General features: G+C 38.5%; 3 protein-coding genes and 1 long non-coding RNA gene across 8 annotated transcripts in view; 3 read left to right on the top strand and 1 right to left on the bottom strand.

Moving 5' to 3' along the window:
• The window catches only part of usp2a (ubiquitin specific peptidase 2a), a 40,160-nt gene extending 37,080 nt beyond the window's left edge, over positions 1-3,080 (top strand). For all 5 annotated transcript variants that reach the window (XM_053321602.1, XM_053321601.1, XM_053321604.1 and 2 more), the window contains 3 exons: positions 349-453; positions 624-744; positions 2,620-3,080. In XM_053321602.1, coding sequence (XP_053177577.1) covers positions 349-453; positions 624-744; positions 2,620-2,704 — 311 coding nt within the window. In that variant the 3' untranslated portion in view covers positions 2,705-3,080. The remainder of the gene's footprint in view (positions 1-348; positions 454-623; positions 745-2,619) is intronic.
• A 4,703-nt stretch (positions 3,081-7,783) lies between these two features.
• Positions 7,784-8,208, bottom strand: LOC128361056 (uncharacterized). Its single transcript, XR_008321548.1, has 2 exons — positions 8,164-8,208; positions 7,784-8,026 (listed from the first exon to the last, which is right to left on the bottom strand). It is a non-coding gene; the product is annotated as an uncharacterized LOC128361056 (long non-coding RNA).
• Positions 8,209-14,601: 6,393 nt separating this feature from the next.
• On the top strand, positions 14,602-16,651 carry LOC128359795 (GTPase IMAP family member 8-like). The gene is made up of 5 exons (XM_053320119.1): positions 14,602-14,617; positions 14,698-14,846; positions 14,931-15,171; positions 15,525-15,872; positions 15,966-16,651. Exons 1-5 carry the CDS (start codon positions 14,602-14,604, stop codon positions 16,526-16,528), a joined length of 1,317 nt encoding a protein of 438 aa, XP_053176094.1. The 3' UTR covers positions 16,529-16,651.
• Positions 16,652-17,094: 443 nt separating this feature from the next.
• LOC128361053 (TLC domain-containing protein 3A-like) lies at positions 17,095-20,719 on the top strand. The gene is made up of 5 exons (XM_053321618.1): positions 17,095-17,292; positions 18,006-18,089; positions 18,240-18,459; positions 18,582-18,677; positions 20,014-20,719. Exons 1-5 carry the CDS (start codon positions 17,171-17,173, stop codon positions 20,308-20,310), a joined length of 819 nt encoding a protein of 272 aa, XP_053177593.1. The 5' UTR covers positions 17,095-17,170; the 3' UTR covers positions 20,311-20,719.
• Positions 20,720-21,092: the final 373 nt, after the last annotated feature.

Below are 21,092 nucleotides of genomic sequence, written 5' to 3' on the forward strand. Positions count from 1 at the left end.
GTAATTGAGTGAGTTAAACCACATAAGTACGCAAAATAGAGGCAGTAACTAAATGCAGTCATGAGAAAAGAATACATACCCAGCTAAACCTCTGTTAAATGAACATATTTTGTTGGTAGATGATGCATATTTCCCTCATTCTGCAAATATTATCCAAAGGTATGATTTTTAAAATTACATTATTTATATAATAATCTGCCAACACTTTTTTCTCAGTTTCCCTGCTTCCATATTTACTGCTAGTAGTTGTTTTATTTGTTTTATTGGATTATAAAAGTGTGTAGCTGGCAGTAGACTGTTTAATGTATAATCAGAAGAGTTCCTCCTTGACTCCTCCTTGCCGTGCAGACCTGAAACGCTTCTCTGAGGCACGAAGAACCAGCAAACTGTCCACCTTCGTTAACTTCCCCATGAAGGATCTTGACCTGCGGGAGTTTGCCTCTGGAAACAGCAGTAAGTACCAGCTGGAAGGGTTTTAATGTTTGTAAATGTGAAGAAGAAAAAATAACCAATATATGAATTTTGTGGCATTTACACTATACTCTAAAGATATTGTGCAGCAGTGTGAAATGTTGTCTAGTAGATGGATAAATAACTCTGCTCATGTCTCTGTGCTGTTGCAGTAAATGCAGTGTACAACCTGTATGCAGTGTCCAACCACTCAGGCACCACTATGGGCGGTCACTACACAGCCTACTGTCGCAATCCCAACTCGGGAGAATGGTACACCTTTAATGACTCCAGGTGGGTTTGAACACACATACAGTCAAGTTTATTCATGCAGCTTCCATCATGAGACCGCATCAAATACTTGAAGTCAGTACAACGTGCCTTATATTCCTCCTGTGTTCATTTGCTTTCTTCTTCTTCTTCTTGTAGAAAAATACACAAAAGTATACCACGATTTTGAACAGCTTGTCTCTAAGTCAATTTCCTGTTTGATATGTATAGTAGAAAAAGCTCCACGAAGAAACAGCGAGTGAAATGCCACAGTGAGCATTCAGTGCCCCTTTGTGCCCTATGGATGGGTCTATTGTCATTCTAGAAGTGATACTCCCATCAGGATAGAAATGTTTGATTTCCGACCACATGTACTGACGTATTTCCCACAGATCTAAATGCAGATGTTACTTTACTCACTGTTCCTGTTTAAACAGCCGCCAGCTGAGCAGTCTGTGTGACTGAAGCTCCCGCCATCTGTGCCCCAACAATCAACCCCCTTTCAAAGCCACTTAGATACAAAATCAGAAATCAGCTGGGCTGACTCAGCTTTGTTATATATGCCACAGAACATGATTGGATGTTAATTGCTTAATTACCATGCAGTGCACCTGTGGGGAAGCATCTGCAGTCATTACGTTTCTTAACTCGTTTATTCAGGTTTCTCCTTTGTCAACCATCTGTAAATCACAGATCTCATACATTCCTACAGTCACAGTACTTCCTGTCACTTCATCAGGTGATTACACAAATTACAGTGGGCTGTAATTCGTGTAAATTCTCAGTTAGTGGCTCAGGCCTTTAACCATAGTAGCAGAGAGAGGCTCTCTCTTGTTCTTAGTTAATGCAAGTTGTTGCTTAGTTGTTCTATAGTTAATGCAAACAAAGCTGCAATCAATCATCATCTCTGCTGCTGCTCTGAGCATCACTCCAGTAGAAATAATGTTTTCATGCATTGATTAAAATCTTGTCGTTCCATTCAGCAGTTTTCCCCTGATCGATTTTTAGATAGCTCACTATGTACAAAATAATTAAAAGGCTTTTTTGTGGCTTTTTCCTTTTAGTGGCCTGTAATGTGAAAGAGTTTTGTTGACAGTCTTTTAATATTGATCAGAAAAAATGGTAAAGTGGTGACAATTTAAATGAATTGGTGAATGAAACTAGTTCTTTGTTAAGAAGAGAGTAAAAGACTGTTCACTGTTGAAATGTACTGAATTTACAATGGGAAGTGTTGCAGTAGGCTCTGTATGTGTTCACGTTTAAAGGATATTATTTGAATAGCAGCATTAATATGAGAATATATATTATATAATGATCATAGTTTCCTGTCTGTCTGTATCAAAGATTGATAGTAAGTTTTATTTCTGTAAATAGAGAAAAAACACCTGAGTGAAATATGTGTGTATTATTAATTTAGTATCTACCAGGGTCTGCCTGACCTGACAGAGCAAATCTGAACATGTCGTGTCTTAAACATATTTCCACCTCACTGTTTTGAGAAATCCAGAAAATGTAAGAACTCAATGCTTCACTTGAGGTTCCAAAATCTGCAGTAAATACAGTTCCATCCAGATAAAATCAAATACACACAACCTCCTCCTCAGCATTTTACAACTTACATTTAATAGATTTCACATCAAACACAGTGTATTGATCGCAAGCGTTTTGAAGCATTTCGTTCCAAATTCAGTTTTAGCCAAATGAGGCCACAGAGGAGATAACATGAAAGTTGTTGCAGTGTTAAATGTAGTTTGGTCCTGAAATCACACAGTATCAAGCTTGTGTTTTTCTACTGTTTTGTGCATCATAATAAACTGTACACCCCCTCCCTCTCTCTCTCTCTCTCTCTCTCTCTCTCCCTCCCTCCCTCTCTCTTTCTCTCTTTCTCACTTTCTCCAGAGTAACGCCAATGTCCTCCAGCCAAGTGCGCAGCAGCGACGCCTACGTCCTGTTCTACGAGTTGGCTTCCTCCTCGCGCATGTGAAGCCTCCTGGAGGACAGCGGGCCACAGCACCACTCTTGACAGACGGACGGACGGACGGATGGGTGGATGGATAGAAAAGGAGAATGTTGGTGGAGCCTGGCCTATTTTGGACTTGTACTCGGACATATATCACACACACACACACACACTCACACACACATGAAGGCACACATCCCTCCACCAGCCTGGAGCCTACTTCTGTCAGAAGAGGGAGTTAGAGAGGGGAACACTCTGGAAGCTACAGGAACCTGATGAACCAGCCCTGCTTTCTCTCTCTCCCTCCTTCTCTCTCTTTTTTTCTCTGTCTTTATTCGTTGTCTCGCTCACTCCGGTTGGAGGTGTGTGTTTACTATGTGTGTGTGTGTGTGTGAGTGTGTGTGTGTGTGTGAGTGTGTGTGCGTGAGGCTGACACAGGGCAATAAAATCCCATCTGACCGACCAACCGGTGAATCCGTCCCCATCTCAGAAGTCCCTCTCTATGCACTGCAAACCGAACTCTCATCCTGACTGCGCCTTCGTTTTTGTTTTTTTTTCGTTTTTCTTCGTTTGCCTCGAACCATTAAACTGACTTGTTGCAATTTTTTGACTTTTTTTCTGCTTTGAATTTATGTTGTTTTTATGTTTTTTCTTTTTTTGTGGGCTGGGGAGGTTATTACCCTGGCACCATGATCATCATCATCATCACCCCCTTTTTGGACTGTGGATAAACTGTGCTTAGTGTGAGTGTAACAGGACTGCTCATGGTTACATGGAGCTCACAGCCCACCGGCCCACCCAGTTTTCCCTTCCACCACACCATTAACACTCCCACGTCTCTGTTTGCATCTTCTTCACTTTTTCTTTCTTTCAAAGTGGTCGGGAGGCCGGTGGCACTGTGAGCGTTACACACGTCTCAGAGGACGAACCTCTTACTTTTGTTTAATTTAATTTTTTGTCCCCCCCCTCCCTCCCCATGTGTGGCTGCTACTGATGTTTTAAAAGTGCTGTGAATGAATGAATGGACAGTCCGGTTCGGATCTGCTAAGGATTTAACAATATAGACGATAATAACAGTAACAATCCTCATTCGTCACGTATGAGGTCTTTTCTTCCTCTCTTGTTTCATGCCATTGAACAACACGGATGAAAGAATGTTTTAAAGAAGAAAAAAAAACACTATATCTGTATATTTTTATATCCTGATGCAATATAGAGAATGTACTATTCAATGGTGCTGAAAATGACCCATAACTGTTTTCAGTTGGTTTATTTACCAGGTTTCAAGAGAGAAAAAAAAGTTATTATTTATGCTTACAGGTGATAATGTGATGAGTCACACTTTTTAACAGTGGCAGTCAAACACATGAGTAAATATATATAAATATATATATGAATAAAAGTCAACAAAACAGTGGTTTTACTTTTAGTCTTTGTCTTTTTTTTTTGAAGCTTTTACAAAGGGTAATCTGCACTCTGGATCATAAAGGTTTGTTTGTTCTATTCCGTTTTATTAACATATCACCAAATCTATCTGGCTTGACTGGTTGGATTGAGGGAGAAAGAAAGAGAGACAGAAGCAACAATAACAATATAATTATGACTACTAATAATATCAGGCATGGTCTGCAATCACAACCCATGTAAACTCATGATCTATAACCAGGATGTCCAGGACCACGATCCAAAGGAACCTCCTGAGATGAGATGGCACAAAAACTCCAGGGAAGAAGCCAAGTTAGTAACCTGCATTAATTGTACATAAATGTGTACAGATGGAAAGGAGGAGGAGGACAGAGGAGCTCAGTGCATCACGGAAAGTCCCCTGGCAAAACTAGGGACCACAGGCTGGTCCAAGGTAAACCTTGACGGGCCCCAAGTATAAAGTAGCATAATACAGAAACTGTTTCTCAAAGTACATCTATAGACAATTTGAAAATATTTTAGAGATTTAAATATAAGTATGTAAATTTACAATAATACTCCAATGGGGAATTAAACTTTTTACTTGCAAGATTTTTGAGGAAAACAATGAAACATTTTTATATTAACCAGACGTTAATACCAAATAATCATAATTAAAGCAGCTAGAATTAATATTTTATAATTACACTGTATCAAATTTCACTTTGTAACATGAGAGGTTCAATCATACACCAACAGAGAATCATCAGAGGCTCTACAGCTCCCCTTAGCTTTACAGAACTTTATATTGTGTTTCAACTCATTGTTTAGCTGCAGCTTTACTATTTTAGTTCTCTCTTAGCACTCTTCAACTGTTTTCAGAGAAAAAAATGTCAAAAGCCACCTCACACTACCTGCTCAGCACCAAATGGCAAACAGACACAGTTAGCTGTAGATTAGCTGAACACAGTTGAGTATTTAGCAGCTAAAAGGCCAGACATTTCTCTCAGTAGTTGGTAGTTAGCAAAAACAGAGTTAAAAGAGAGTGAATATTGGTCTTAAATGCTAGCTAGCCAGAAAAAAAACCTCTGTTGCATCTGCAACTGCTAGCTAACAAGTTCAACGTATCAATTTGAAACTTGTCTGTGCTGCCCCCAAGTGGCCAAAAAGTAAATAAAACATGATTTTAAAAAATGTTATGAAACTGAACTAATGCACATAGTAAAAACACACTTTAGTGGCATGATTTATCTTGGGTTAAAACAGCTCAACCACTTCTCTTATCAGCTTATCGTGACACATTTTCTTTTGGTGGATCACTTCGTAATCATCATGGACGAGCCGCGACCTGGCCTACTTCCTGCTGCTCCATTATCCATACGTGGCCTATTTCTTTGCGCCCCCATTGTGAGATCTGATGTCATGAGAAGTCCTGCAGGCAGGAATAGTTCTATAGGCTGATACGTCACACCCAGTCAAACATCAGAAATAAAAATTATACATAAAGAAACAGATCCACATGCAGTAAAACATCAACTCCACATGGATTAGTTGGTGTTTAGAACATCCATCATATTAAAGCTATACAACACAGACTGGGGGGAAACCATGAAGTCAGATTATTGTCATTCCAAATGGTTTGGGAGTCATTCTTCAACAGAGATGACAGCTTGGCCACCATCATAGGAAGCATACATTTAAAAAATACATAGGAACTATGTACAGTATGTTTGTAGTGAAAGTCAGAATATTCCTTGAAAGAAATGCTCAATTTAAACCAAAGTAAATATTGAAATCATATTTGTTTAGTTGTGCTCAAATTGTTTCATATTCAGATTACCTGCTGTGCTGTGATTAACAGACTGTAGGTTATGATAGCATTTAGGATTTAATTAACTGGAAATGTGCCCAACAAAAATTGTCTCAATTTTCCCTAAAATTTGTACTAAATGACACAGTGTTGTGTGAACACTTACTTTTTTGGTTAATGAAAATAAATATGATGATGGGCAATGTGAAGAAGAATCCAGGTTATTCACAGTTAACAGGTTAAGCTGCCTTTGTTATCTATAATAAACATCTATGCAGCCATTAATGCATCACACCAAATAGCAGATAACGATGTCTCAGTTAAACCTCTCACACAAAGCATTACATACATATACCAGACATTAAATTCATGAAAAGGTTTTTTTTTAAAAGACAGCCATTTAAAAATACATAACCACCCTAATCTGAATACCATTTATTTCACATAGAGACAGGGTGCTGTACTAACAGAAAATGGGATCTAGTTTCTACTCTTGTAATAATTCAAACTAGTGTAGTTTAACCCACAGTGTCTCTCTCATCCAGTAAAGGCCCATTTATCTGTGTGTCTTTTAACATTTGGTTATAGAAGCTTGGTTACATATTGACTATTAGCAGGAAACTTGGTGTAGCTGGCAAACTAACTGCTAAAATGCTAGCCAGCTGTGACATGCCAGTGTTAGTCATTCATAACAGACATGAACTTCTATCTATTGTTTGTACTGTGCTGTTTCCTCCCACCAGACATTTTGTGCTTGGAAGTGTAAATCATTTCATTCAATAAGGACTTTTCTTGCTAACTGAGCTTGTTATCTGGTTCTCTAATAATAACTTGACACACTGTTTTTCAAAAGACATGTTTATCTTTGTTTCAAAGGTAGGACAGAGAGGCACATCACTAAAGCAGTTTTATGTAATTAGGTAAATCTAAAACACCAGTTTAACACTTTCTAATAAATCTAATTGAAATGTTAACGAAAAGTTTGTAAAAAATGTTAAGAAGTCGTCCATGAAATGGTTTTACATTAATTAATTAATTGTAAATACATTGTTTATTGGATTTGAGACACTAGGACACTGTAATGGGCATTATAGACCACTGCAATATTTGTTAGTTGCAGCCCTAGTCCAGTAATTTGGACTCACATTTTTGATTCTTGACCCACCAGGCACTATCTAATTGCATTCTTTTTTATGAGATGACTATGTCTATTGACTGGTGGTAGAGAAAGTACTGCTTTTAATTGCAATGTGATTTGCACCCAATTTATTGATTTCTTTTTTTCTTATTGTACTTAAGTCCTCTCAGCAATTTATTTTCCACTCTTATTCCAGTTCATCCAACAAATCTCCATCATTAGGATTGGTCAGCTAAGGGTACAAGGTTTTCCTCAATCTAATTTACAGTATATGTTGATGTCACATAGACTTGTTCAGTTCTCCAACAGTGCACTTTAAACTGTGTGGGATGTTTGATTTTGCCATATCAACAGCGGTTATCCTCAGGTAAAAGTAAACCATTTCCTAGTGAACATACCTGTGTGGTCATCCTCAAACAGCGATGATGGATTACAACACCCACAATATTTGTGAATTGCTGACCTCAAGGACAGGGACAAGATACATATCTTTGTGGACACAGCAATGTGCAAATATTTTTTTTATGTATGTAGCATAGCTAATTATTTATACTCACATTCATGGACATTGATCATATTTCCGCCAGTGTGAAGTTACCTAAACCTGACCTAAATGACTCCTAAGAAAGCCATTACAATACTTGATACTTTTTAAGTCTATTCACTTTCTATACTAAGCAGGCCTGCACAACATAGTCAATAAATGAAATACATATAAAGACAACTAGAGAAACATAGTTTGACACAAGAGCTGTTTTGAATGGGACATTCAATTTTATTGTAAATTGTGTAAGGATTTCACTTCAGACATATAGAAGAGTTACATCACTGGAAGAGTTTGTGACAAAATAGTGACAAGGAAACAAGTGTTGATTTTTGTTTCGACATTGAGTTACACAAAGTACACCAACTGTATCATTATAAAATGCAAGTCATTTGAAATTGTACTGAAACCAGTGATGATTCAAGGACTGACCACCCTTCATTTTTCATGCTGCAGTTGATTTCCAAATCATTGTACATACCTAGATTATCTGTTACTTTTCAAACCAATTTAAATCAGTACTTCTTTTTGGTTTTCTTATTAAACTATAGTTTTAAGTGTTCTTGTATGTCATTGCAGATGGTAACCTTAAGCACAGGGGTAGGTGTATTCTATCTCAGCTTGGTCACCTGAGAGGAAAAAGAGGAAGGAGAGGAAAGACAAAAAGAAGAGAATTTAAGTGCATATGTACCAAACCTTTGGCTGGTACTGTATGTATGTATACACTTAGCTTGTGCATCTCCTAAACAGCAGGAACTTCTTCCTAATGTTAATTTTTTTCATATATAAGCATGACTTTAAAAAGCTTTAACCTGTAATGCTCATTAATGGTTTAAAATAAAGACACAAGTAATTTCCCACTAGTTGTAACTATAAACTCTGTGTAGTGGACTAGTGTTATTACTGCTAATAGCTGGCATTTAGCACTTCTCTATTGCAGTTATGTTAGCTAGCCAGAGTCAACATATGTAGCAACAAGTGTCATAAGAAAAAAAAGGGTTGAGAAATGGGAGATGCCACATACCAATTTACCTCTAAACAGTCATAAAAATAGTTTTAAACTTTGTTTTTCAAATTCTGAAAAAGTCCATATATGTGGTATTTTGACATTGTGGCAAAGTGTTTTCTACCTATCTTAAGCTGTTTTCACAGGGATATGGTAGTATACTGGGTTCAACATCATTGATGGTTACCTGTTTGTCCAGGAAGGTAGATTGGTTTATCTGTTTGGATGGATGTCATTGGTCGATAGGCTTTGAACATGACTTTCCTGACTTCTCTTGAGTGATATCTGTTGCTTCGTACCTCAGCCTCAGCATCTCTTAAATAGTGCCTGATACAGAAACCCACCCCCGCTCTACACAAACACCCGACACACCATGCAACCCCTTTATTTGATGATTTACAGGCATCCCGTTAGTCAATCTTTTGTAGACATGTTGTTGAATGTAGTATGTAAAGCTGACTGCAATTCAAATCCAACAGGTGACACTTTTCAGTTTTGGAAATGATAATGAGCATGTATTTACATCTATCTGGCAGTTTTTAAAGAATTGAACATTATGTTATTTACATGGGTAGAATTATTTAAAAGCTATTTAATTATAGTGCAGTGTTATATCTTACTGTAAGACTTTCTGTAATGTGATCTAAGATATTTCACCATTCCAATAGCAACAGTGCCGTGATGTAAGGGTTTGCAGTAATTTTTTTCCTTTAATTATGTGGAGTATTATACTATGAAGATTTCAGCAACATTGCCCTTCACCCAGTGTAGGACGTTTGTGCAAATAGCTCAAGTAAGCATTCCAGTCAGTAAAACTCTGTTGGCTTATAATGTTGTCAAACATTGCTGATTGACTTTGATTGAATTAATTTGTTAGCTGTCTGAAACAGTGCAACAGTAAATATTTTATTGAAATCATTTTCAGTATCATTTAATAATGTCATTATGTTTATCAACCAGAATGAGTGCTTGCAGTGAAACAACATTCAATGACCTGCTGACTTTACTGTCACTTTTGGGCCAAAACTTGATGAACCTTCTCTCTTTGATGCAATAATATCACTGTGATAATTGTCCTTGTATGGTGGCCTGGTGAACTCCCCTTCAGCGCCCCCTTATGTATGTATGTATATATGTATGTGTGTGTGTGTGTGTGTGTGTGTGTGTGTGTGTGTGTGTGTGTGTGTGTGTGTGTGTGTGTGTGTGTGTGTCTGTCTGTGTCTGTGTGTGTGTCTGTCTGTCTGTCTGTCTCCTTCTCCTAAAAGATTTTCAATTTTGAGAGGTCATTAAACTCTTTGAAATCTGAAAATCACAGTAAATGTTACTTTGCATGAAACAGAAGTATTTTGGTGTGAAAACCATCATTTTTCTCCAGTTTATGAATGATGTTTTCAGAAAAAAAACAAAAATACATGACATTTGGTTAATAAACAGGAAAATTAGACACCTCCCCCCATCCCTGCTTCACATGTGAGGGAGGAGAAATAAGGACAAAAACAATTAGAAGACTCTTTTACATCGGTTTCTAAAGTCGTCTGTTTATACAATTAAATTGTGATTTGAAAAGCAAGACAGATGTGTAACTGAAAATTAAAGTCATTGAGGTGTCTTCTTGGGTTTCCTCAGTGCTGTGATAAAGTCAAGGAAGGGTTGCCACATCTAAACCTACTTACTTTCCCTAACAATTCAATTCAAAGGGCTTTATTTGCATGAAGGTTTCAAGAACAATGTTACCAAAGCATCAAAGTATAAGTTGTCCAAATATTTGGACAGTACACAGTAACATGAACATTAACACAAGTATATGCTATGCATGCATTTGTGTGTGTGTATGTGTGTACACATGTTTTTGTGACCTTGGGAATAGTCCTTATGGGGACCAAAGCTTGGTCCTAATGAGGCAAAAGGTCCTTACTGAATTGCTGGTTAAGGTTAGGGATCAGGTGTAAATTGTATTTGTTAAGCTAAGGGTTAAGCATTAACGTGTGTGTATATGTGTATGTATGTATGTTATAATTGCATTTTAGGGTATTTTATTTAGTTTTTAATTTTATTGTTGTATACATTTGTTTTTTTGTTTTTTTTTCTATATCACTATTTTTTGAGCTTCTGTAGCAATGAATTTTCCCCACTATGGGATCAATAAATGTATTCTTATCCTTATTGCTAAAGTTAGTTAGGTTAGAAGGGATGGTTCATAAATTGCCACTATTGTTGGTCTAGTGCACTACCAACAGATGTGTACATAATACTGTCAGTATTGTCAATAAAAATAATTTTCTAGTGTATTTATATCAGCTATAAAATATGCCCTGTATTTACTGTCAAACAAAAAAAAGATCAACAGCGCCCCTGCAGTCTGGGATCAACCCTTGCCCCTCGGGGCTGGAGGTCTAGGTAAGTACCAAGAATGATGCCTATATACAGGAAATAAATATCCACCCATCCCAGCTTCCAACAATGTAGCACAGACTATTCTATTTTACTTTCTTTTTGCGTTAAACAATATATCAGTAGACGAGCAGTTCTCAAAATATACAATATTTTCTGCAGTGGTGGTTAAGATGACTCTTACTGGTCAGTCATAGTCTCATCCTGACAAAATAAAAATGATTTGTTTACAGCCAGCAAAACCCTACAAAGGCACTGATACAGGTATTAACCCCTCCATCAGTGAGCAAGTAACGCACGTCACAACAAAATTCAATATTCCCCACAGTGTTGTATACAAATTCCAACAAACCGTGTCCTGTTCAACCCAACCTCAGAGTGAATTGCTCAATCTTTTGTCTTTGTGTCAGTCTGTGTCACTATTTACAACATATTCATGTTCTCTGCTCAGTTGAGATTTTCATGGTTTTCACATCAATCTGCAGATTGGAACTTCCCAAATGTAGACAGAATGAATTACAGAGTCCTCCTGTGCTCCAGTCCGAACTAGGTGGCAGACTCCTGAGAATGGAAAGCCTGGCAATGGATGGATGGTTGGTGGGTGTGTCTGTGATGTAGGGCTTGTGTGCTTAAGGATACTGCTCACTACAAGATCCCTGCTCTAAAAAAAAATAAAGTACTCAAGGTTACAGGCCAGAAAAGATTGAGAGACTCTGCTATAACGATTTGAGAATAAAGCGACAAATCAACACAGGAAAGTAAGTGTCACATGTTCTCAGCAGAGGGCAGCATTCAATCATTTCAATAGTTCGATAACCCTCACTTGACTGACAATGTGAAGCTGCCTTCACACTGCAAGACCTACACAAAAGTTTGAGTTGGGGAGATCCTCAACATGCTTTTACCTGCAGGTAATCCTTTAGCAGCTATTCATACTAACTCAGTTGTCCTTGCTCCTGGCACCAGTACCAACAGATGCAGCTTGAGTCTCAGCAGCCCTCCTATCCCCCCAAAATAATCAACCAGCTCCACTTCCAACTGAAGAAGGAGATGAGCAGAATTGTGATCAATGACATGTCACTTTTAAAAAAGTGCTGTTGATTTTATAATTTTGTTTGTTATATCATTCTATAGATTATAACATTAATTTATTCTAATGAAGGGGTTAATTTATATTCAATTTATATTTATTTTATCATTAAGATTACATTTAGACTGTTCTGGAGATGTGGTTACAGCAACTGCGCGCATGTTTGGCATGGTCTGTGCCTGGTGGTCAGTGTTGGGAGGGTTACTTTTAAAATGTATTCCCACAGATTACTGATTACATGATGTCCTAAAATGTAATCTGTAATGTATTCCCTTGGAATACTTAAGTAAAATAATGTATTCTAAATACTTTAGGATTACTTTTAGCTTACTTCAAAATCGTCTAATTGAAGGTGTTTATCTGTGACACTGATTTTAGTTAACACTTGCTTTAGAGAATAATCTTATTCCTGTCTTCAGAGAAAAAGTTATGCAAATACACAAAACACAAATGCAGTACGTTTTGTCCTGCAACTGATACTATCTAAAGAAAAATGGCATCCAAGAGTCAACATTCTTCAATTTCTTTTACCTTTATTAATTTCCACAGCTCAGAAATTAGGGAAATTAAAATTATTTTTTTTATTCTTAAATATTGACGAATTAAGAATAAATTGGGCTCCAGCAGGAAGTTCACACCCTCTAGAAAGTAGTTGCAGTTGGCTTTATCTGTCACAATAGCACAGTTCAACCACTAGATGGAGACAAAAACCGTGAGGACGATGGAAACTGGCTTGAATCGACTCAAAATGATCCAGAGACATTGGAGTAGCTGTTACTAGGAATATTATGCAACCAGACACAAACTTTAACCATAGAAACAGCGGAGGTATGATATAATTTGTAGTTGCATATATTTACAATGGGAAGTTTGTTTGGATTTTTCTTTGACGGTTTATTCCGGGATATATCATATATGACTATATTTGTGCTTGTTTAACTGCCCTGAGATGTTTTTAAATTATGGGGGGGGGGGGGGGCGCTCTTGCCCCCGCTGGCGTGGGCTCTCGGGCTTGAGAGGTTAATAGTTGCTGGTCAGTCCCCACTCCCCACCCAATGGTTATAACTTACGTCACCAGACCGGCTAGCTAACGCTAATTAGTCAACTTAACTCAAGATGCTTCTTCAAATTAGAGTCCATGCTGAAAGCAGCTTCTTGATGGTAAACAAAGCGTGCACTACTTTGATGTTGCGACCTTCTTTACCAGGTGTGTAGGTAAAATGTTCTCTGTATTTCTACGTCAAAAAGGCTTTTTTTTGGTGTTGTGTGGAAAGTGCTCTGGCATTGATTTGCAGCGTATTTGCGCGCAGTGCAACCTGCCTGGTGCAGTATAGTAATCAGTAATCTTTTTAAAGAAAGTAACTGTATTCTGACCCATTTAAACTGTAACTATAAGGGAATACAGTTAAGTCTACTAATCAATGATGCAGTCTAGAATGTTATTTCATCAATGCTCAAAATGTCAGCCGGGCTAAATTTGGGTATGAAATAGAGCATGCTAAAAAAGTTATTTCCAGAACAGCGTCAGTAAAAAATGAATATTACACTTATTTTGACTCTTGATAGTACTTGTGGATATAAGTCTGTCATTTTCTGAAACACTGAGGCTGTAGCATACAGTGCACCAGACCTACATGATGAAATCATTGAGTAATACAACCCCAAAATATCGCTTGAACGCATTATTCAATTACAACTGAATTCAACAACGTTTCTTGCTGGGTCTCTTTCAGAAAATGTATATTTGTATAATGCAGGTAGGCAGCAGCAGACAGTTCACCTCTCAGGGGAACTAGGTAACACAGTATCAGGCTGGCTTTTACGCCACTATGCTCAGGGCATATTACAAAGCCTGCCACCTATTAACTGTCTGTGCCTTTGTAAATATTAACTTTCTGGTTAACATAGAGTAATATTCACAATATGGCTGTAACTGTTTAACTAATCTTATCAGCTTTTCGCCACAGAATCTTCCTGGGAAATTCATTTGAAGTAATAAAATAAAGTGTTGTTGTGTTAACATCACCTGTCAGTGCCATAAACAGAAGTCCATCCAAGCAAGGCTTTAACAGCAATATATTTGGAATTAGGCAAGGGTGACTGTTATTGCTTATGAATTCAACTATCCATTTGTAAGAGTGTAAATGTACTGTGTTTTCTTTCATAGCTTAAAAAAGGTGATGTAAATTTAACTATATTAAGACTCTGAAAGCCGTGTGTGTGTGTTTGGTACACGTCATTTTATTGGCCAAAACCACTGTCTGAACTTTGAAACTGATATGAAATAGTCCTGTGGGCTGGCTCAACCATGATTCACATGCACTTGACTAGCTTTGTTGACTGGATTTGTTGGTGTATTCAATTCCACTTGGACAGCTCATTAATCAAAAGCAGGAAGTAAATACAGAACTGGAAACATACTGTAGATGGAAACTTTCTGGAAGAAGACAGCAGATTTCAGACTGAGGCTTTGACCAACATTCTAACTGTGGATTTATCCTGAGCTTGTTCTCTATATTAAAAACAGAGAAGCTGTCCATGGCAGCCTCATATGGTAAGCTATTTTAAGCGATTAGAAAGAAATTATATTTCAGTATGCATGCATGGGACATCATAAATGTTTTTCATGTCCAGACGCAGGTGAGTCCAGTGTGTCTGTGCTGTTGCTGGGTGAGAAGCAAAGTGGGAAGAGCACAGCAGGAAACGCTATCCTGGGCAGAGTAGCTTTCCACAAAAAAACAACCCGCAGCTCCAAGGAGGATGGCTACATCTTTGGAATACAGGTGAATGTTTAAGCTCATGGTTTGTCTTAACTCGTCTGAACTAAATCAAGTCTTTACTCATCTTAACTAAACTTGATCGACCAGGTGACAGTAGTTGACACCCCAGGGTGGCTCTCCCACTCCATCACTCCAGACAAAGTGTCCAAGGAGCTCCTCAGAGGTGTGAACCTCTGCCACCCACAGCCTCATGCCATCCTGCTAGTGCTGCCCATCACCACCACTTTCAGCCAGGAGGAGCTGAGGGTCATGCTGGCCCAACTCAGTTTGCTCAACACCCCCATATGGCAGCAAGCCATGGTCCTCTTCACTCATGGAGACAAGTTAGGTAAACTGATCAAACTGATATGTTGTTTTAGCTCATTGCCCACTGCTGTTGCAATAATTGGCTAGAGGACAGTGCAACATTTATTTGTGTGTTTAGTGATTTGTTGGATTGTTCAGTCATTCAAAGACGTGTAGCTTTTAGCCCAACCTGGTCAGCCACCCCCAGTGGGCTCCAAGATAAATGTAAGATAAAGGTAATATTGTGTTTACAGCTTGCTAACATAGATATTAGCAATAACATAAGGGATCCTCTGGAAGAAAAACCTAGAACTATCTCGCTCATTAGTGTTTTTAATATTGTGTGTGACAGCATCTCTCAGTCTAACTACTTGCTACTTGTTACTTGTTTTGCAGGGAGTTTGCCTATCCGGGAGCACATCAGGCGACAGGGTAGTACTCTCCAGTGGCTGTTAGAGCGATGTGGGAACAGGTACCAGGTTATGGCCGACCAGTCCAGGGCCTCAGAATTTCAGGTTAGAGAGCTCTTTGAGAAGATCCTGAAGATGATGGAAGCCAAGAGACGTCCCTTGGAGGTCCAGCAAAGGAAGTACACCCAGCTGAGACGGGAAGTGAGCATGAAGCAAGAGAGTAGGTGGCAGGGACGACCAGTAGAGATAGAAATGTCAGTGATGTATGAGGAGATTGATGAGAGGCCAAGACGAACAAATCAGGTGGAGTCAGGATGGCCATATATACCCAGAGGTAGGTTCCTCTGATGGTGCTGTGATCAGATCTTTCTAACCAATCAGCAGACCAACAACTGAAACAGAATATGTACTCTGTGTGTTATTGCAGGATTTCCAGCAAGCCAAGCTGATTCGAAGTCTGCCCTTAGCCTCATCCTGCTGGGAAGGAGGAAATCAGGGAAGAGCTCAGTAGGCAATGTGATATTGGACAGTGGAGTGTTCAATATCAAGACCAACGAATGCTTTGTAGGCCACGGGGAAGTATTAGGATTGCCTGTGACAGTGGTGGACACCCCTGGGTGGAGTCTGTTTTGTCTGGCCAATCCTGGGCACGTCAGGGCAGAGATGAGTCGAAGCCCTTCCCTCTGTCCTCAGGGAAGCAAATTGGCGTTCGTGCTGGCTGTACCAGTGGACTCATTCAGAGAGAAAGACAGGAGGGCCATTGAGGAGTATCTCAGCGTTTTGGGGCAAGAGGTTTGGAGGAGAACTGTGGTGCTGTTTACCTACGGAGAACAGCTGAAGAGAAGGACACTGGAGAGCTACATCAAGGAGAAGGGAGAACCTCTGCAGTGGGTACTGGGCAGATGTGGTTACAGGCATTGTATTCTTGATACAAATACAGCAGAGGATACTCATGTGGCTCAACTTCTGGAGATGGTGGAGCGATTATAGGAACTATGAATATGAACAAATGAGAGAATATGGGGAGACAATATTTGTTTAATGATGGACATGATATGAAAATACAGCAAAAAAAAAAGAATACAAAAATAAAATAAAAAGATACATAGCTACAAAATAAAGTGATGCTGATAGTATATAGTTAAATACTCAGTAAAATTTCATCATTGTATATTTAACATAAAAATGTAAAGAAAATATATATGTGAATGTTGAGATGGGTAACACTCAAAACAATATTTGTATTTTTAATATGTTTGTATGTGATTGTTGTTTTTGAATAAACACTTGCACCCATGGGTCAATATTACCTTTATTTTGAAAGTCCATTCAATATGAAAACTATTAGGGTTATTTAGGTCAAACCTTGCTATTGCTTTACGGCGCTTCTCTTTCAACCAATCACAACCCTCTAAAATAAACTCCTGTATGACAAGGAAGTAAAGCAGCAGCGCGGAAGTGTAATGATAACTCCTTTAATAGCTCCCCATGGAAATATAATGTCGTTCACTGTCAGCTGTTGTGAACTTTAACCTTAGTTTACTTTTGTTTCCTGCTGTCTGTTTTCAATGAGGGTGTTTCTTATTGATACTTGATCGCCGGTGCAGCGGCTGCAGGAGGAGGAAGAAGAAGATGTTGACCGCCTTGTTGTATGGAGCAGTGGTGTTTCCAGGACTGTTCTGTAGCTGCAGGAAGCTGCTCAGGTCTGCGTTCACACAGTGGACTGAAGCAGACGTGGTTTGTGTCAGTGAGAGGTCAGCAGCACCCCGCACCTGCCGCGCGCCCCCCGAACTTCATTCACATAATCTGCAATTTAATGTTTTCTTGCTTATGGATCAATGAAAACACGCTGTGATGATTCATTTACTACTGTGCAATAGTTAATGTCGTGTGGAGGTAAATTCGGCACACATTTAATGTAGTGTACTATTTTAACTAGTTAATTTTCCAGTTTATTGAGTTTTTGCCTGTTCTTCTTTGAGATAAACAGTGGGGGGCAGCAGTGAGCAGTCAGTAATCCAGTCACATTTTGAGTCATTTTAAAGTTAAACACAACAAATTGGATTCATGAATGAATTAACGCAGTGGTTCTCAAACGTTTTCAAATCAGAGACCCCTAAACTGACACAAATTAGACCATGGGCCCCCAGATTTTCACTTTTAGATGTCTTATTTTAAAAAGGGTATGAAACCCATTACCAGAATAATCATAGATTGTGTTACTTATAGATGGAAATGTACTGAAAATATGTTTATTTTGCTGGGGACACCCTTGAACCCCCATAAGGACCCCTTGTGGGTCCCTGGGCCCCAGTATGACAAAACTGGATTAAGTGCTTAAATAATATTGTATGATGTACACCACAAATACATTTTCAGTGTACTTAAATGGAGTTTTGTGTGATCATCTATTTACGTGTGACATGTTGGTGTATTTTTGCTGACTTGTGCAGTTTTTTTTTTTCAGGCTGGTTTCTGCCGTCCATGCGTCCTTGGCTACTGCAGCTGGAGTAACAGTTGTGACATCATGCAGGGACGTCATGTATGACAGGTAGGAGTCACCTACTCTGTTCTCTGATAAACATGGTAGATACACACATATATACACATTATGCCTTTTAATGTTTTATGTCAATATATCATGAATGTTTCTTAGTATGTAAATGATGTGGATTTAATGCTTGCTGTCTCATCTTCACAGTCACTGGCTGGTGAATGGATTTGTTCTATTTGGAGCTCCCTATATGGCCAATGACCTCTTCGCCATGTATCTGAGCCACTACCATATACAGAAGGTCAAAGGTCATGCCAGTTCATACAGCAGCCACTCTCTGCAGACAGTGAAGGCTTTCCTCATCAAGGATTGGATGTTGGTGCTCCATCATGCAGCCCTTCTTCTCATTTTCATGCCCATCACTCTGGTAAGAACAGGGAAGGATCTCTGTCTGTTCATAGTGTGTATCTGTTCATGTTGTGATGAATTTAATATGAACACACACGTCTTCAAATGCTGCTGACTGAACAGTGTGTCTTTGACTTTCAGTTCTTCAGAAGAGGACTGGGTGATTTCTTCATTGGTTGCCTTTTCATGGCAGAGTTCAGCACTCCGTTCATCTCTATGGGAAAGATCCTCATCCAGGTGCTGTTGTTGTGTCTTAAAAAGACTGTCAGAGCTTGATGACAGCCTGTAATAATGTGGTCTAGGTGGAGATAGGGATTGTCTTATATGTGGCTCACACAAAAATGTGACATCAGCTGGTTAAAACCAACAGTTGCTGAGTTCATAATGCAGAGGCAAAGTGAGCTCCAAAGTATAGCAACATCTTTATGTCGAACTAAACAGTTAAAATGAGAAATATATCAACTATATCAAACCAACATTTTTTATACTTTATTTATTGACATCATATCATTTTATGCATCTTGCACATGTAATATAAGCTTTCTTATGACCTTTTTTTTTTTGTCAACATAACTTTTAAGGCATCGACTGAAATAAATCAATACCTAGTAGTACTGAAACATCTCCCTTCAAACGATACCTGCAATTGATCCTTTTTGTACCCAAAGCTAGAAAATATGACTGTTTGAATGGACTTGCTCACAGCCAATCAATGCCAGCATTCGATTTAATGCAAAATGTGATTGGCCCACTGCCACAGCAGCTACAACCATCTGTAATGGCATTTTATGCAATTCATTGCTTCTATTCACATAATGGGTATCGAATGAAGTACTCAATTGGTATCTGTATCAGTTTAAGGGTACTTGGATTGGTGTATAGTGGTGTATAAAAAAATGTGTAGTTTCCACCTTCATCAATATCAACAAGTATTTAAAGAAAGGGTTCAAATCAAATACAATAAAAGAAATAGAAAAAAAACAAAAACATACAAGGACTTTTTCAAAATAAGGTATCTATGGCGCTCCCTTTAATGACTGTCAGCCCTAATATATCAAACAAAAATTAGCCTATTTGTAATTTTATTGTTAGCAACGCAAGCATCCACTGGTAGATATAAAAGTCTGGACAGAAATAAGAGGGGGATGAGTGTGCCATTCAGTTAGAATGTAAGAATGTGAAATGATACTAAAAGCATCCAATTCTATCTTTATACATGTGTTTGTTACTCCAGTTAGATAAGCTCCAACCACCAAATCACCCCAAAAAATTAGGAGACATGTTCATGGCTAGTTTGTGGCAGTGTAAGAGGTAAGATAACTAAAACATGTCGGTTTTATTTGGAGTAGGAACCTTCTATGCTCATACATGTGTACAAGACAGTTGCACAGCCCTAAGTAACTTTGATTTTTTTGGGGTCTAAAGCTCTTTTAAGGTCTTTTTTTCACACACATTTTCTGCCAACTTCAAAGTACTTTATAAACTACTTTACTTCTTTGCATAATTCCCATTCTTCAACCATGTTGTTTACACTCTTTCTGTCTCTTGTGTCTCTTCTTTCTCTGATACCCAGCTGGGCCTTGATGACACCCTGCTGCACCGAATCAATGGCATAGTTGTCCTCCTGAGCTTCTTCACGTGTAGGATCCTAGTCTTCCCCTTTATGTACTGGGCGTACGGCAGGCAGTTTGGGATCCCCCTGCACAGAGTGGCCTTACATCTGCCTCTGCATTGCAACGTGGGTAACCTGGTGATCCTGGCTCCGCAGATCTACTGGTTTATCCTCCTGGTGAAGAAAGCCAACAGACTCTACCTCAGACAGGGGAGAGGGAGGGGAGGGGGACACAAAGACAAGCCAGGTACAGACTGAGAACAAATACTGGGCTGCTAGTAGAAATAAAACACTGATCATTCATGGAGACAAGTTAGGTAAACTGATTATCAATGACTGATAGGTTGTCTTATGCTCATTGCCCCCTGCTGTTGCAGTAATTGGCTGGAGGACAGTGCAACATTTATTTATTATTTGTTGGATTGTTCAGTCATTCAAATATGTGTCAGTAGCTTTTAGCCCAACCTGAACAAATGTGGCATATTATGAGGATAAAGCTGAAATATTTAGCTTGAAATATTATATTTGACATTTTATTCCAGTAAATCTTCAACTTTTTTCTGCGTACCAGTAAAATAATGTTATGACTTCTTGAAATACTGTGCCTTTCATATGCATTACACATTTAAACATACAATTTTAACTTAATTCTTGAAATATTAGATTTTTTTTTCACCTCAAAATGTTGACTTTCTCCTTAAATTATTACAACTTTCTTCAAACATCATGACTTTCTCTACATACATTTCCCTTGTATCGATACATCTCAGCAGTTCAGGGGTTGTTGTGCACTATGTCATTATTTACTTTGATCTGTAAATTATGAAATGAACTGCTGATGTGATGTGTAATGTGATGTTTCCTCTCAGGAAGTGTTAATCAGCTGCTACTATGATACAGAACTGCCTCAAATGTTTTTACAGTTTCTGCAGTACTAAGGCTGTAGCCTTACTGTTGTGCAGAATAGTTTTATACAGATTAACTCTTAAATTAATAAAATTCTTTATGTGAATCTGTGTTCCTGATTGGTTTGTTGATGA

This window comes from Scomber japonicus, chromosome 6 (genome assembly GCF_027409825.1).
Source record: "Scomber japonicus isolate fScoJap1 chromosome 6, fScoJap1.pri, whole genome shotgun sequence".
NCBI lineage: Eukaryota > Metazoa > Chordata > Actinopteri > Scombriformes > Scombridae > Scomber > Scomber japonicus.

Excerpts from the sequence above, each read along its gene's own strand:
- LOC128359795 (XM_053320119.1), top strand. Across the intron at positions 14,847-14,930 it reads GCTACATCTTTGGAATACAG|GTGACAGTAGTTGACACCCC; the intron begins GTGAATGTTTAA and ends TTGATCGACCAG. Across the intron at positions 15,172-15,524 it reads CACTCATGGAGACAAGTTAG|GGAGTTTGCCTATCCGGGAG; the intron begins GTAAACTGATCA and ends CTTGTTTTGCAG.
- LOC128361053 (XM_053321618.1), top strand. The coding sequence starts at position 17,171 with ATGTTGACCGCCTTGTTGTATGGAGCAGTGGTGTTTCCAGGACTGTTC. Across the intron at positions 17,293-18,005 it reads GTGGTTTGTGTCAGTGAGAG|GCTGGTTTCTGCCGTCCATG; the intron begins GTCAGCAGCACC and ends TTTTTTTTTCAG. Across the intron at positions 18,090-18,239 it reads AGGGACGTCATGTATGACAG|TCACTGGCTGGTGAATGGAT; the intron begins GTAGGAGTCACC and ends TCATCTTCACAG.